The sequence below is a fragment of the Melanostigma gelatinosum genome, assembly GCF_949748355.1.
Source record: "Melanostigma gelatinosum genome assembly, chromosome: 6".
NCBI classification, from domain to species: domain Eukaryota; kingdom Metazoa; phylum Chordata; class Actinopteri; order Perciformes; family Zoarcidae; genus Melanostigma; species Melanostigma gelatinosum.
This window is the reverse complement of record NC_136639.1, coordinates 4,332,403-4,350,070: the sequence shown is the minus strand read 5'-3', so window position 1 is coordinate 4,350,070 and position 17,668 is coordinate 4,332,403. Positions and strand designations below refer to the sequence as shown.

Genomic DNA, 17,668 nt, shown 5'->3' with positions numbered 1-17,668 from the left:
CCCTGCTCTCTTCCTCTCACTGTCGCTCTAGTTATTACTCTCCTAAGTGCCAAGCAATTTGGCAGCAATACAGCAAAGATGTTTTCTTTTTCCCATGAAATATTAATCTCTGATTTTGAAAGGCAAAATGCATCATTGCGCAGCACATCCAAGGTTTATCCCAATGCCTGTTTTTCTTTGGCTCCTAAACACTTGGCAGTCCTGTTTAAAGACCTCAAGTTCATCACCAAAACCTGGCTGCTGCCGCTGCTGCTGCTGTGTTTTCCATTATAGTTGGACGGATGAGTTTCACTGCGTTGCTTCTTCTCCAAGTATGGAAACACTTGATGAGTCAAGCTAAGTGAAAAGTCAAACTAATGAACAACTGATGGACTGGCTTAGTCTTTAAGTGCCAATTAAAAGGGAGTACAGTTATGCGTTTTCAGTTTACGTGAATGAGCGGTCGTTACCGGTTCACCTGTGTACTCCCATTTGTTAAAGTTGCAGAATACATATTCCCATTTGCGTTTGAAAGGGAGTGTGTAAAAACCTTGGAACACTACTTAATGTCATCAGAACGTACACAGTTTACGTCCTTCACCTAAAATAACAACCGCCCGCTCTTGTCCGGTAAGCAGCAGCGAGGTCGCTCGGTTTCTTTGGAACGCACACGTATTGATTTGCTGAGACCGGCTGTTGTTGGAGTACTGCGGACTGAGTGCGAGTGGGCACGTTGGAGCACTTCAGCCTGAAAGAAGTTGAGTAAACGCAGTGCAGGCAGTTGAAAGAGAGGTTACATCGTGCTGTTATTACACTATCTCCCCGCGTATTCCACTCGCCAGGGACTCCAGGTTTCAAGCAGAAATTGTGGCGTTCTATTGCAATACAATTTGAACTACTGCAGATTGTGTTTGTCGCACTTGACCGCTCTCTACCCGGCTGACGTGGCGATGACTGATCCCATCAGCCAATCATCAGGCTGCATAAAAGCTGCTTTGTCACAAAGCTGGTGGCCAGATTACAACACATCACTTTTATCAGATGGCTGCATTATCCAAACCTGAAACCTTGAGTACAATATCTCCACAAAGTATGTCAGAGCATGGAGCAAGCCCAGTTCTGTGACCAACATACAACGTCAGCATATAACCCACATTATCATTTCCACCCCACCTGCTCGTCGATCTCAAGCCGTATATTCTCCTTTATTTGGTTGTTTAGGTCGTCGTCGCGGTGTTTGTCGTACGTTGTTGGGTGTTGAGAGGGGGACTGCCCATTGCTCCAAAGGCACATCAAGCAAACGGCTAATTATTACCGGTATGTAGAATAATAGCAGTATTTTTCTTGACATCAGCTGGAACAAAGGGTTCCGTTGGTCAAGCATTTCCATCGTTTTATAGCGACTTTCAGGTGATTGTTTGGCTGCAACTTTACTGTTTTCGTTTCCTCTCACAGCATCTTTTTCAGCTGTTTTCAGTGTAAAAGCTGTTATATAACTGTACGCTACCTGCTCAGCAGCACACAGCAGACGGATACAGTCAGAGCTGGTGAAGATGTCGTTGAACATTTGGCAGCTAAAGAGTCACGTAGTTCCCTCAGGACTTAGTGGAAACCAAACATGGAGCTAAAAGAGAGTGAATATTGAACTTGCATGCGGCCCAGCTGAATTACAATGTTGCTTCGTTACTGCTGAATGTGTAAAAAGACAGTTTTTGCAAACAAGCTCACAATATAAATGTAAAATTCGATGATATGGGATGTTTTGTAGCCAAAACGATGTCATCCGAGTTCAAATCACGGGACTTGCGGTTTTGTTTTTTTGCCTGTCACTGGGCAACATGAAACCAAAGTCAACAAAATACCAAAAATTGCAACAAGCAAAGTTCCTCTGTGGTTCACACCAGAGGAAACCGAAGTGTGGGTGAGATCACTCATTGTGTGTCATCCACCCGGCCGTGTGCATCAGTATCACATTTGACGGAGAAGCTTTGTGTGAGCGGTGCGTTTCATCCGGGCCGGCCTGCTATTGTACTTAACACTTTTCAGCTTTTCAGCACACTCTCCTATTTCACAGTAGTAGCGCACAGAGCCAATCAATAGCTGGCTTACAGTAGTGAGAGAGATGGATGCACAGTGTAGCACTGGCCAAGAACACTTCTTATCCTTCAAAGCTAAATCCATTACGAGGACCGTGAAAGTGATGAGCTGACAACTAGGATTTATGTGCTTCACCCTATATTGTGTTATCAAGTAGTTATTTAGTAGTTAGCAGGCTGTTATTAGTGCCAAAACAATCAGTCAATCAGCAGAAAATCCATCGCTAAGTACTTTATTATTTGTTGCAGTAATTTATTCGGCAGAAATGCAGAATGTTTTCGAATTTAATATCATTGGAAATTGAAAATAAAAATTGAAGATGTCACGTTGAGCTTCAAGAATTTTTTTTATATGTATATTTGTTTTACATGATGTAGAATAAGTGATTAATCACATGGGCATGCAGTGCGGTATATTAATTATAAGCTCTGTAGTGGCAGCATTAGTTGGTGTTGTATAATAACATAATTAAAAGCTTAAATGTGAATTTGTATTCACACCATTGTGGTTTTTGCGCGGCCTAGTTTGACATTTAGTCTCGACTAATTGTTTTCACATTCTCTTGGTACGAGGAAGATTTAGGGAACTGAACGGTTGTTGGTTTTGATGCGATAGAGAGGAGTTAATGATTGAAATGATGAGCAGGGTTCCCTCTCAGCAACCATGTCATGATGTACATACATTATACTCCACGAGTGTAGGCTGTATTTAAGAGGCTGTCATGTATAGATGGATTATGGCAGGATTGAGGGCAAAGATTCCACTGTCTTACCTTCCTTTCCCAGCCCAGTCTCTAAGGAATCACTCACACTGGATGATTCTGCAGTAAATGATTTACACCTAATGCTGTCCGGACAAGGAGAAGCTTGGTCTTTCTTAATGAAGGCTTGGTCACGCACCGTCTGCTGGCTGGACGACAAATACCAGCTTTAGCATCAGCAATGCACATGCACACTGATATCAAGGAGATCCTAACGCCAGCTGAAGCATGTGCTGAAATCAACTCTCCGGGGGGGGGGGGGGGGGGACAGATTTTCTGGGCAGGTAGTGTGTGTGTGTGTGTGTGTGTGTGTGTCATCGTAAGCTGCTGTCAGCCCAAGCTGCGCCAGACACCCTGCGTTGGTGACTTGAACTTCACACTGAGCTTGTTATCACCTCATCGTCACCGAGGAAGCTGCCTTCTCAACACAACCCCGTGTCTACTTGTGAAGCTAACAAAAAAAAAAACCGAGATGAGGAATTCACATAGATCTGGCTCACATCAACAAGACCTGATATATCCCTTGACTTGTTTGTCTTGGCTCGGTTGCCGTTGAAGGAATAGTGGCGTCAATATTTTGTGCTGGTGGGCTGGAGAAATGGATAATAAGTCGTAATGTCTCGACCCAAAGTGCTGAGTGATCCCAACGGTTACCGAGGAGCCGTAGTTATCGATTGTCTACTTGAGTCGTCATCATCGGTGCTACCTGGTGCAGTAAGCGAATGCTTCCTCGATACCTGAGTGTGAAAGGAAGCGATAAGCCGCTGTAAACACACTGATTATCAATCAGTGCTTTATGGCATTAAGTTAAAGTTCCTCTCAACCTGTTTTACAAGAAACAAAAACGTCTAAAACAAGATCCGTTGCGTCCGTATTTGGCAAGTTAACATCCAGGTAGTGATGTCCCGATGCGATCCTCAGGAACTACTTGATTCCTACCTCCTTAAAGGTTGTTCTCCTGTTCTCTATCTTTTGATTTCTTATCTTGAAATGATGCATCAGCAGTTCTGACACTGTAAAAGAGCCGTGTCTTTGTTTCCCTCGGTAGTATTGTAGAAGAGATGGACAGCTGCTTGTCCTACCCAGACTGCATTGGTCTTCTCCCACCTCCCTGATTTCGGTTTCCAGGGCCTTTTCTGCTGCTCATTACCGCTGAACATTGTTCCTTCTCCACGAGGCCAGCAGCAGTCATCCCGGTGAGGCGGCGCTCGCTTGCAGCTCACTCGTGTCCAGCGGTCAGTCTTCTCGCTGAGTGGACACGAGTCTATCGCAGCTCTTATTTGTTGCACCCTGATAACACGCCTCATCGTTACCTTAATCGTTTGGTCTTTAAAATGATCAGAAAACAGTGGTAAAGTCCATCAGTATTACAAACAGCCAACAGTCCAAAACCCAAAGACTTGACTCTCATATTATAGAGAAACGCAGCAAGTTTTTGGCATCTGTGCTTGAAAAATAAAACAATGTTCTTCCGATTGACTCATCAGTTATTCTCCTGTTCGTTTCTCTGCATTGCGTTCATTTAGCGGCTGCTGTCGTCCAACGTGACTCGTGGTAAGTCCCTTGATCCAACATCTGCAGTGTGAAGAAGTCTTTTGAAGGTGCTTCCAGGTATAATCGGGGCCTTTGTACGGCTGGAGCTTTGAAGCAACACTTTAGCAGACATGAAATCTAATTTGCCGTGTTTGCAGCGGCTCGACCGACGCGCTCGGCCCCGGCCTCTGTGTGGCTGTTTGCATGTGAATTGACCGACAGCAGGTCTGTTGTGCTTTGTATATCTGTGCTCCCGTGTGTCTACATTCAACAGGCGGGACTGTGTGAAGTAAACCTGAACTCTCTCGCTTTATCAGGGTTAAGAGAAGCATGCAGCAATAAATCTGTTTACCGCCGCCGTATATTTCCACAGATAAACACCGCGTTGGGTAATGCAGCGCTCTCCAAGGCATTGTCACACAGCTCTGGTAGACGCAAATAAACCTCTCCTCTCCTTTCCCAACCAGCTCCCAGTCATCCCCTCCAGTCGCTTTGCAGAAACAAGTAGGCCAAAAGTAGGATGCCTTGTCTGTGCTTTAAGCACTACAAAGGGAACGCAGCAATCTGATCCTGCAGACTATTGGGGGGGGGGGGGGCTGCTCTTGAAAAACAGCGCCCCTGCCTCTGTTTGTCAGTGATTCCCAGGAAGCCGTTTTTCTTCTCTGCCTGCTCATTATTTCTGCCCCCATCTTTGCGATTGCTCAGCAGCGTTAGGTGCAAGTCAGTGCGCTCCCTCCACATCCCTGGAGGATGAGAGGGAGTTCCCAGCTAGCCTCTGCTAGCACGTCAACAATAACCATGAGGGGTCTGTCCTATCCCCCACATTAACTCCTGCTAGCGTAGAGCTCTCGGCTGTATTCTTAAGAGCGGAGTCTCTCAGAGAGAGGCAGCCTTTGGGTTTTGGTTTCCCTCCACTACCTCACCGAGGGACGAGAGCTCCGTTGAACCGCTGCCATGTTTCCCCTTGTTTGTATGCGTGTGCAGCTGGTGTTGTTCACAGCAGGGTGGGCTCGCTGTCTCCTCTCTTTATGTGCGTACAGTGGGAGAGCAGATGACAGAGGTGTGGAGGTTGATTCCCACAGGCTACATGCCATCACGCTAGTTGTTATGCTGGCGTAGTATATGCTTAAATTGGTGACTATCAACTTTCCTATCTTTTTAGTTTTATTGTCATGATATGTGGCAGATTACCTCTCCTGAAGAGGTTGAACAAGTATATATTTGTCATATTTTGTCTCAACCATTTCATGCAGTTATGCTAATTCACTATTATCTTCTTCTTTCGGCTCTTCCTGTTGCCACAGCGGATAATCTTGTTCCGTCTAGTTTGTAACCTAGAACGATCCGGTACGGAAGTCTAGTTTTATGAGCCACATATTTGATGTGGATGCTCTTCCTGATGCAACCCCCAACCCCCTGGAAATCACAGCGCCCGGGCATATGTAGGAAAACCCACGCAAACGCACTGATTCCTCTGCTATGCTGATGGCATTTGCCAACAAGTTATCTGCAGTTCATAGCAATTTGCAGAAAAATGCACATTTCGATGCGTTCTCGTGCTGAGGTTTGCCATGAGTCCGTCTTCACTTGCATCTTTATTTGAATTTCCCGAGCTGCATTTTGAACAATAGCGCGATTACGTGCTGTCAAAACCTCCTCGCGCATTAATTATTCTTCTATCAGTCACACCATTGAAAGTCCCCTTCCAGCCTTGGAAAAACCGACTACAAGAAGAAGTAATTATGGTGCGTCTCTCCTCCTCACTGTTGTGCTTCACTGCAGTCTTTGTCAGAGCGGTCTGGTGGCGCAGGAGTTTGCTCTGTAAAGTTATTATTCCTGCAGACGTTCAGGGACATGTAGAAAACATCGATGTGACCTGAATTCAGAGATTCGTGGAGCAAAAAATAATTTGTATATGTAAAAAAAATAGCGCGGCACCGCCATGGCAACACATAAAACTCTTAACTGATGGCAAGATATAGTTTCATTGAACAGTGAACCTCTCAGTGTATTGTGTGGATTGGCTTGAATTTGCATGCACAAGGCTCCACTCAAGGCAGCATAAGAGCCCTTACAGAATGTTGTTTTTTGGTTGTGCGCAGAGCGTTTCGGAAAGTCTCTCTTCTTACACAACGTGGCTTTTTGCTGCTTTTCCAGACATTTCCTTTCAATCCTAGCGCATCATGGTACATGCGTTGTGTATTGTTTGTTTCCCTGTGAATGCAACCATCATGAGGATTCAAGAGTGCTGCATTGACAGGAGGAAAGAAAAACATCAGAAGTGTCACAGGATGTCTTCAAAAAGTGCACAGATGGTGTATAATCAAGAACAGGAAATGAGTTCTGTTCTCTCTCACCCGCAACAGTGTTTTCACACCCAAAGTCCCACGGCTTCACAGATTACACTTTCCCTCTGCATGAACCTTCAGCAGCGGACACTTTGACAGCACACCAATGCTGAAGGATGTTCTACTTGTTTTTCTTGGGCTTCTGCTCCCTTGCTGCTGGCGTTTCAGGACCATCCGATGCCAACATGGTGTTTTTCTTTCCTACGTTTCCAGTTCCACATGAAGATGTACGTTTCAGCTGTTGTACGGTTTACGAAATGTCAGTCACAGTAAGCCCCGCCCTAAAGCATCCCCTGCTTTATGGTCTGTTTGACTCTAAATGGACCATCACTTACCAAATGAACATCATGCTGTATTGAAGAAGACTTGAAACTAGAGATTGAGACCATAAACTCATGTTTACAATGTTTACTGAGGTATTAAATCAAGAGAGAAGTAGAGTCATCTTCTCATAGACTTCTATACAACCAGAGGAGTCGCCCTCTGCTGGCCATTAGAGAGAATGCAGGTTTTAAGACACATTGGCTTCACTCAACAGAACCTGAGTTTGCCGCCTGGGCTAAACCTGACCTTTACAGCTCCACATTTGCAGCTAAAGGGATTATCTTTTGAGGTATGATAGTGTGCACTCACAGGTGCTCAGTCATTTGAATACAGAATACAGATTGTGGGGATCACAAAAGGCTGAAGCCAGCCTGAATGGGGGTGGGAGTGTCATTAGCATGAGAAAGCACTCGTCCTCGGCTCTCTCTTCCTCTTCAGTGTCTGCTTCGTGTCTCTGGTTCAGTCACTTCCTCAAAGAGACATCATTCCCTTTAGCTAATCCGGTGGTTCAGTTCGTCAGCAAACAATTCTCCAACCGCCACAATCGGATTACTTCCCTTCAAAATATGTCAGTTTAACGTGGTTGATCATAATATGATGCTCTGACGATATCTAGAGGGTTATGTAAAACTTCATATCCGTCATATCCACACTACTCTGCTGTTGTCAAAGTAGATGAAAAGATTGGAAATAAGACTTAATAATACTTTTGACCACTGGCTTTTTGAGGCCTCCAAATCCATCTGTGTTTGCTTATTGTGTGCATCGGTATAGCCAGTTGTGCAATGCAAGTGTCGGTGATTGAAGTGACAAGTATTGAATTCGCCTGCTATGCCACATCAGTGATTGTTCTCAGCGTTGACTCATCCGCAGATTATTTTACCCGTCAATCGTTCAGTCTATGAAATGTCCAAAAACAGAAAGATTCCCAGAGTCTAAAGTCTTCAAACTGTTTGTTTAGTCTGAGAAACAGTCCAAACCCCAAAGAGGTTTCATTTACTAGATATACGACAAAGAAAAGCAGCAAATCCTCACGTTTAAGAAGCTGTAACTGGGAAGTATTTGGCTATTTTGCTTGAAAAAATTACTTTAACAATTGCTTGATTTTTTAAAATAGTTGCCAATTAACCTTCCTCTACTGAATGAGAAGCACCGCCAAGAGAACTTTAATATCCATTTTATGCTGCAAACAATACAAGCTACAGTCGGCAGCAGATCCTCATCCCGTAAGCAGCCACTGCATCATTGACCTTCCACCACCAACTACTTCACAGGGATGTGCAAATGCATGGTGCTGCTCGTGGAGTGGGTGGAGTAACTTGTTCGCCGTGCTCGTTGAACAGAATCAAAAGCGGGAAGAAGAGACGCGACCAAATCTGGATTATTTTAATTGTCGATATTAATGGTTTGGGAACAGTGAAAAATGCCCGTCACATTTTACTAAAGCAAATAGTTAGTTTTGTCCAAATTCTAAAGATATTGAGATTACAATCACAGAAGACAAAGTAAAGCCGCAGATCCTCACGTTTAAGACGCTCTAACCGTCACATCTCTTGCTTTATTGCTTGAAAAATGACTTGAGTCATTTCATCGACTACTTATTACAGCCCCAGTGGGAGCAGCAACCTTTCACAATCACCTGGAAGTGTTAAAGTGCGGATGCAGTTTCAGATGTATCCACATGAGCCTCAGACACCGCTGATCAGCCCAAGGGGACGGTCCACAGTCACGGGTCAGAGAGCAGGGTGACGTTACTGATACTCTCCCCGAGGCCTTTATGTCTCTTCTGCTGTGAAGCGCCTCTGCAGCTGTCGTCTGGATCCTGCGTTTACTCTTCAAATATTGGGAGACTGTAGAGAGAGGATTAGAGTGGGAACATACAGCTAAATTACTGAACTGCTTCCTGACAACTGTGCACTCTCGTCTTGGCAGGACTGTGGGAATCCGATGACAGCGAAGGGATCTCGCTTTATTGCGACCATTTTTTAAAATTTCTTCTTCTTTTTTTTTGTTGCCAAGGCAGTGGAAGCTTTTGCCTTCAAGCTGTAAATCTGTGTGAAAATCTGGGCTTGGACGGAAATAAAAGAGAAAATGAGACGGAATGTGGCGCGCTCTTTCTCGTTTTCTCTCACCCCCTACTCCCTTGTTCTCTTCCTCCCTCTGTGGGTGTTTGGTACACTGAGTGCTCAATGATTGCCAGGGCCGTGAGGAGGCACAATCGGCGGAGGCGTCAACAGCCCCTCAGCCAAGTGTCCTCGCTTCTCCGACTGGTTTTTCTGGCCGTGACAGTGGGGTCAGCGTTATCCTGTTGGATGGCAGCGTTCAATAACGACGCTGCATCGTAGCATGATGACGGACTTTCCTCAACAGCTCCTGTGTTGTGTATCCAGAGAGAATTTGGCTAAAATGTCGCTCAGACTCACCACATGAGTGCAAAGACAGTAAAAGTCTATAAAGGCTGTACACGTAACTTAACGAGGACATCTTCTGCTGCAGCCTGTTGACACTGTAACGTACACAGTATAGTCCTGTTGGGACGCAACACCTGGGCAGGTGAGAGAGCCGATGGTTCTAATTGGGATCCAAACAACATTGCTGGAGATGGAGATTCAGGTACTTCTGCAGCTGATGCATCATATAAAACACAGCAACCAGAAAAACGCTCAATCCTGCCAACTTTCAGGCTTTTCAGCTGTTTCTACCCTAATGTAGATCTTACCTTACGTCATACTAATATTCTAAGACTGGCATGGTTTATGGAACGGATTTTATCGTGAATGATGCGTTTTCTAATAGTTGTGTGTAGGATCACGTTTGCCCGCTGTGTGTTCTGCTGAGCTGTGATTCTCTTCAGGCTGCTGGGTAGAACTCACACACTGAGTATGTGTGAGGCATCGCTGAGGGCAGGTGTTGTTTTGTCTCACCCTTTTTCCACTGCAGATAGTAATTATGTCTCCTGTAAATTATGACCCACGCGGATTATCATTTTAAATGCGTGTTGCAGAGGAATTGAGTTGATGTTGCGGGAAACACTTCGACAGGTTGCCCTGGTGCCGCCCTGATGTCGCTGAATACATACTCGCGTCTTTACTCCGCTTCCTTATTAATTTAAGCTGTTTCTGAACAACAGTTGTGTTGCCTTATTATCCCGCCCACTCCGTTTGGCTCCGACGTCCGTGTTTACCGCGTTGAAGCGGCGAACAGCAGGGCGGCTGCTTCATCGGTGAACGATGGTGAACCCTGAGGGAATGTAGCACTCGAGCACAACAATGATCGGTTCACTCCGATCTATTTCCATCACACATCTGTCTGTTGTGCAGTTTGTACCGTCAGCTGTCCTCTTTTGTTATTTGTCACCAAATCCTGGTTTCTTTGGTGTAGTTTATAAAAAATGAGATGAATGTTCGTCACGAGTTCCTCGCCGTCTTATCGATGGTCTTATTTGTTTATGATGGAGTTGTAGGTTTTAAAGGATTGGTCAGACATATTTAAGGAATTAGCTTTTCTTGCCGAGAGTTAGATGACAATCTCGATACCACTCTCCCTCTCAAAATCTACAAGGGAAGTATCTCTCTGTAGCCAGTTAGCTTAGCTTAGCATAAAGACTGGAAACAGAGGGAAACGGCTAGCCTGGCTCTGTCAAAAGGCAACAACATATGATATAAACAGCACCTCCTTCAAATGGATCAAACAAATGAGATGTAACATGTTAATGAGCAATCTTTATTGGCAGATTTTCTTTATTCCGTATTGCCGTTTCAAGGCTAGACATCTTTTGACAACCTCCTCTTCTCCTTTAGCGGCCAGTTTGCTGTGGTCCGGAGATGTCGGCACAGGAACACGGGTGTGGAGTTCGCCGCCAAATCCATCAAGAAGCGCCGCAGCAAGTCGAGTCGCCGAGGGGTGACGAGGGACGACATCGAGCGCGAGGTGAACATCCTGAAGGAGATCCAGCACCCCAACATCATCACGCTCCACGAGGTCTTTGAAAACAAGGCAGAGGTCATCCTGATCCTGGAGCTGTGAGTCTTCTTCGTCTTCTTCAAAATCAAATTTTATTTTTTTTCAAATCAAAAATAATTCTCTAATCGTGTTCACAAGTCGTCATAGTCAGCAGTATTCCAGGTCGGTTATGCACTGTAGCTGTAGCCTCTTAGCGGCGTCGTGTGGCACAAAGCGCTCGCTAAGCACCAGTTAAACCAGTTTTACTAGTTTAGGTCGTATCGTTCATGTTTACGTTGTTATACTCCAGCGGACACGCTTATTCAGAACAAAGATGCATGAAAGCAGAATAGAGTACAACTCAAAGAGGAGCTCGCCTTTCAGCCAGTCGCTGACGAGTGTCATGTTGACGGCTGCGGTCGCCGGACAACATTCCTGACCGGTGATCACACACACCATCGAATTAGAAGGAAGACGTAACGAGTCCGGGCTCGGTGTACCACATTCAACAAGTCCATGGCTCCGTTCCAGCCCGATACAGTGAAGTGGTAGAGCTGACCACTGACGCAAAGTACATTTACAGATTTATTCTGTTTCCTCATCCCCCAAAAACACAAAACATCAGCGTGAACCCGGCTCCTGATTAGACGAGTACACAGCTTTATGTGCGGCTAAATCTCAGCTTCAAACAGTAAAAACATCTCATTTCCATATAATATCCCCTTCAATCAGGCACCTGAATACATTTGTGGACAGAAATATGATTTTCTGTTGCACAATGATGCTTTATGAGTTTATATTTGCGATGCCCAGTCTAAATAATAGACATAGTTTGGTCCACTGTCCAGCTGAAACCCGAGCTCTCGTGATGTGTAAGACCTCTGTGAACATGCACCTCGATGCGATCAACGGTGTCCCAATGAGTGAATCTTAAAGCCGCTTAATGTACGTGAATGAAACCAGTTTAACACGGTTGCTCTACAGCAGAGAGGTTTCAGTGTCGGGTGATGCTGAAACTGTCTCATTCAACCCATTAGGGGAGGATCCATCGACGATCTTTTCTTTTCAGTTCATCAAATCAGTTTGTCTGTGTGCGGGCAGAACAAACCCAGACGATGGAGGAGTGGACTTCAAAATGTGGCAGAGAAAAGTCCATTTACTGCGGAGGTCCCTTTCGCTGTCGGTCATAAAAACCTGCTTTAAAAAAAAGAAGAAGAAGAGACCTCAGCAATAATTGGACTGCTGTAAAGAGCAGGTATGCTGAGCCACTCCCCCCAGAAGAAAGGTTAACTGGAAGAAGAACCCTTTCACTGAGCAGTGGAATGCTTTCTCTTCTATTCTGTACTTTATTTGATTATTTATGACCTTGTGTCAATGTTTTTATGTCACATTGGCGCTGAATTGAAGTCCTCGTAAATCACAAGAGGCTGTAAAGATTACAGCAGCAGCAGCGTGTGGCTGGCTGGTCGATGAAGCTCGCAGCAGCTGGGGAACCTTCTTACTTGGCCAAGTGATGCACAGCTCAGAGGTTTTTAATACCTGAATCCACCCGACAGTCCCGACCCGTTGTGAGAGCCAATCCGCACGGTCCAACCTGCAAAAATTGCGTTTGAAAAAGTGAATTATTTCAATGTGGTTGCACTTCATGGTGTGAATTACAAACCAGAACACTGTTCCTGATTCTCCTCCCAATTAGCATTCAAAGCTGGTAGGGTGCCATAATAATGCCAGCAGGTAGAACAACAAGTTGGATGCTAAAAATATTTAGCTTTGTGTTGTGTCCCTTTGTCCTCCACATCCTCTCCTCCTCCCGCTGCACCCTGGGTAAATACAAAGGCGTCAGCGACTGTCCTTTGACGGAGGAGGAGGAGGAGGAGGAGGAGGAGGAGGAGGAGGAGGAGGAGGAGGAGGAGGAGGAGGAGGAGGAGGAGGAGGAGGAGGAGGAGGAGGAGGAGGAGGAGGAGGAGGAGGAGGAGGAGGAGGAGGAGGAGGAGGAGGAGGAGGAGGAGGAGGAGGAGGAGGAGGAGGAGGAGGAGGAGGAGGAGGCTTTAATCACTGTTAGTTTTTTCACAGCGTGTCTCAAAAGAAATTACATTCCAGATGTTACAAGACAGTAAAATGATGTTAGTGTTTAAATAGATTGTAAGATGTGAAATGAGCTACTGAACAGTAATGTTCCATTTAATTTACATTCCTCACATATAATGTAAGACGAACACATGTTGGTACGGCTGAGTGGACGCTCAACGGCTGAGTAAGCGTGGCTGTAATTACAGTTATCTGCTCCCTTCCTCTCCTCAGCTCCCTTCCTCTCTCCTCAGCTCCCTCCAGCTCCCTTCCTCTCTCCTCAGCTCCCTCCATCTCCCTTCCTCTCTCCTCGGCTCCCTCCATCTCCCTTCCTCTCTCCTCGGCTCCCTCCATCTCCCTTCCTCTCTCCTCAGCTCCCTCCGTCGCCCTTCCTCTCTCCTCTTCTCAGCTCCCTCCTTCTCCCTTCCTCTCTCCCTCTGTCTCCCTTCCTCTCTCCTCAGCTCCCTCCTTCTCCCTTCCTCTCTTCCTCCGTCTCCCTTCCTCTCTCCTCAGCTCTCTCCGTCTCCCTTCCTCTCTCCTCAGCTCTCTCCGTCTCCCTTCCTCTCTCCTCAGCTCCCTCCGTCTCCCTTCCTCTCTCCTCAGCTCCCTCCGTCTCCCTTCCTCTCTCCTCAGCTCTCTCCGTCTCCCTTCCTCTCTCCTCAGCTCTCTCCGTCTCCCTTCCTCTCTCCTCAGCTCCCTCCTTCTCCCTTCCTCTCTCCTCAGCTCTCTCCGTCTCCCTTCCTCTCTCCTCAGCTCCCTCCTTCTCCCTTCCTCTCTCCTCAGCTCCCTCCTTCTCCCTTCCTCTCTCCTCAGCTCCCTCCGTCTCCCTTCCTCTCTCCTCAGCTCTCTCCGTCTCCCTTCCTCTCTCCTCAGCTCCCTCCGTCTCCCTTCCTCTCTCCTCAGCTGTCTCCGTCTCCCTTCCTCTCTCCTCAGCTCCCTCCGTCTCCCTTCCTCTCTCCTCAGCTCCCTCCTTCTCCCTTCCTCTCTCCTCAGCTCCCTCCGTCTCCCTTCCTCTCTCCTCAGCTCCCTCCGTCTCCCTTCCTCTCTCCTCAGCTCCCTCCTTCTCCCTTCCTCTCTCCTCAGCTCCCTCCGTCTCCCTTCCTCTCTCCTCAGCTCCCTCCTTCTCCCTTCCTCTCTCCTCAGCTCCCTCCGTCTCCCTTCCTCTCTCCTCAGCTCCCTCCGTCTCCCTTCCTCTCTCCTCAGCTCCCTCCTTCTCCCTTCCTCTCTCCTCAGCTCCCTCCGTCTCCCTTCCTCTCTCCTCAGCTCCCTCCTTCTCCCTTCCTCTCTCCTCAGCTCTCTCCGTCTCCCTTCCTCTCTCCTCAGCTCCCTCCGTCTCCCTTCCTCTCTCATCAGCTCCCTCCTTCTCCCTTCCTCTCTCCTCAGCTCCCTCCTTCTCCCTTCCTCTCTCCTCAGCTCTCTCCGTCTCCCTTCCTCTCTCCTCAGCTCCCTCCGTCTCCCTTCCTCTCTCCTCAGCTCCCTCCTTCTCCCTTCCTCTCTCCTCAGCTCTCTCCATCTCCCTTCCTCTCTCCTCAGCTCCCTCCTTCTCCCTTCCTCTCTCCTCAGCTCTCTCCATCTCCCTTCCTCTCTCCTCAGCTCCCTCCTTCTCCCTTCCTCTCTCCTCAGCTCTCTCCATCTCCCTTCCTCTCTCCTCAGCTCTCTCCGTCTCCCTTCCTCTCTCCTCAGCTCTCTCCGTCTCCCTTCCTCTCTCCTCAGCTCTCTCCGTCTCCCTTCCTCTCTCCTCAGCTCTCTCCGTCTCCCTTCCTTAATTCTGATGGGATAAGATAGCCGAGACACCAAAGACTTTTCTATCATATAATGTTGAGTCTCTTTTGCCCAAAAACAAGCCAGATCTGGCTCAGGTTTCATTAAATGTTGTGGATCAAAACAGTATTTAGTTCCAATATTTTACTGTTTTTGTGCCGTAATCTTGTGTTCATTTTATCTGATGAAACCAAAATATTTTCAAGACTACTTTTCCATTTTTACCATATGTCCCCATATTATCAGGCCTTTCATTTTCTTTTCATTAAGATAATGTAACGGTGCAAACACTTACATATTCCGAAAAAACAAACTTGACTCAAACAACGGGGTGTATTCCTTTTCCCTTAGTCTCCCCTTAGTTGTTTTTAATGGGGGGGATTTAATGAAAGAAGTGTATTGAGAACAGCGGTGGTTAAAATGTAATTGCTATGTGTAAATTGGTCGGGATCTAATGCACCAGGATGATTAGATTGCATCAGCTCAGCTCTGATAAGCAGGGATTTGTAGGTGAGATCTCACATTTGAATTCTCTCTCTCTCTCTCTCCTCGTCCAGCGTGGCCGGCGGCGAGCTCTTCGACTTCCTGGCAGAGAAGGAGTCGCTGAGCGAGGAGGAAGCCACTCAGTTCCTCAAGCAGATCCTGGACGGAGTCTTCTACCTGCACGCAAAACGAATCGCCCACTTTGACCTTAAGGTACGACGGAAACTACACACAACCTCATCCATCAGCCGTGTATTTCAAGCACGATCACTGACGAGTATTGTTCATTTCGTCAGCTGGTGTTGTGCACACCAATAACAAACTAGAAACCAAAGCTGTGTCCTAACTGCACTACATATTACTGCTAAGCAGGTTTTGAGTATATTGAGTTAGCAGAGTAATAGTCAGCCGAGAGGAAACTAAATTAAACCTATTTTGATAATCTACAATACTGAATACTAATATCTAATATGTTATGAATACGAGTGTTTAGTGCTGAGGTGAGGCCCTTTAATAGACAATAGACTCATGTGTGTGTCCTTCATAGATCTTTTGTTTCAGACAGTTCAACAAATGCAAATCAGACTTTTCAAGTGCTTAGTCCTCCAAATGAGAAGCAAAACACAATTGGGCAATTTCAGAGAAGAAGAGATGCGCTCCTCTGGTGATTGTGAGATTTCCACAGCGGCTTGTTAAAGGTCGTGTTACGTTTAGACAACACGCTGGATCTTTTCTCTGTTTTCCTGTTGTCAGAGGTCACAGTAAAGCGTTGTGTTCGGCCCCCTCCCCCGGGAGGAGTTCTCATCTATTTTCCAAAATGCCAGCTCGCTGGAGAAGTGGATTTGCATCATTATATAAAATATGTGATTCTTTCTTTTTAGCATCAGCTGGCCTCTTTGTGACCTCTCCTTTTTTATCAGTTTCTCTTAGTGTCTGTGTTTTTGGAGCCAATGCATCTGAGGCAAATTACCAAGACTAATCTGTTTGTGTTAGGAGTCTCTGCGTGTTATTAGAGAGTGAGCGTAGTTTAAAACTCCTGAGGGGAAAAGAATAAAGGCCAGAGCACAGAGCGCGTGTGCGTGTGCATGTGTGTGTGTGTGTGTGTGTGTGTGTGGGGTTGTTTGTTTGACATTCAGCACTGAGTGACTCACAGAGGGAAGAGTTCAGGAGAAAAGACGGAGCCCACAGGTCCAGTTGGGGAAAAGACAAATCAATCTTTTTGTATTTTCTAAAAGAGAAGGAAGGTAACCTGAATGATTCACAGCACGAAATGCATTTCTCTTCATCGTGATTGGAGGTTCCGTTTAATTTGATTTGACAAACCACACATTGCATAACATTACTTTAGCGTGCCTCCAAAAATAAACTAAAACAGTAAACTCTATGCGGCCATGGCCCAAACGCACTTTCTTAAAGTCACAGTGGAGACAGAGAGAGAGACAGAGAGAGAGACAGACAGAGAGACAGACAGACAGAGAGACAGACAGACAGAGAGAGAGACAGACAGAGAGAGGGACAGACGGACGGACGGACGGACGGACGTAATCCATGCACAAACTAAAATGCATGAACTGTATCTTAAAAACCCTTTTTAGAATAATATATATTGTTGTATTTGAATGATTGATGCATTAATGTGTTCATCACTTTAATGTTGCAGCTGGTTAAGGTGGACCTCAAATTAAATACTTAATATACTACTGGGTAGTTTAATCTATAATAATATGTCATGATATATGATTAAGACATGTACTTTGAATGTAAAAAATGTATCAGATTGATTTAAAAAGCATCAAAATAGGACCCACCGGACCCCACTACCAAAACCCTTACATAAGACATTACTTCTGTATTTGGTGTATAGTTGTAGTACTGTCAAAAATATTAAAGTATTGATGCATGTCGACACTGAATAGTTGACACTCAGCTATTTATTTCTTAGAACAAATCTAAAATGTGATTCCCTCAATGTTGTGTTTATTTAGTGTGTAATCCGAAATGGTGTTAAATATCACTAATGTTCCAGGTATTGTGTCTTTAAGTGAGAAGTTCCAGTATGGTGACAGCACTATATTGTGGTCGTTTCTTTACTTAGATCTCAATCGACATCATTGATCGGTTGTCCACTTATGGCTAAACATGAGGCGCCTTCAGAATAAGCAGACAGTCGGACTCCTCCACTCACGGAACAATCGTCACAAATCATCCAACAGAGTTCAGGACTTTCGGCCTCCAGGTTTACGGAGAATATTGACCTCTGTGCTCAGCCGGCCACTTGTGATCAATGCCGGAGCTTTTTTCCAACCTGCAGCCTCCGCTTCACACATCAGCTTCTGTTAGTCACCGCCGAGCAGGCGCGGAATATCTGAAGTAT

General features: G+C 45.9%; 1 protein-coding gene across 3 annotated transcripts in view; it reads left to right on the top strand.

The window, feature by feature from the left end:
* The window catches only part of dapk1 (death-associated protein kinase 1), a 65,564-nt gene that overhangs the window by 12,644 nt on the left and 35,252 nt on the right, over positions 1-17,668 (top strand). For all 3 annotated transcript variants that reach the window (XM_079270500.1, XM_079270501.1, XM_079270499.1), the window contains exons 3-4: positions 10,842-11,063; positions 15,369-15,507. In XM_079270500.1, the coding sequence (XP_079126626.1) occupies positions 10,842-11,063; positions 15,369-15,507 (361 nt within the window). The remainder of the gene's footprint in view (positions 1-10,841; positions 11,064-15,368; positions 15,508-17,668) is intronic.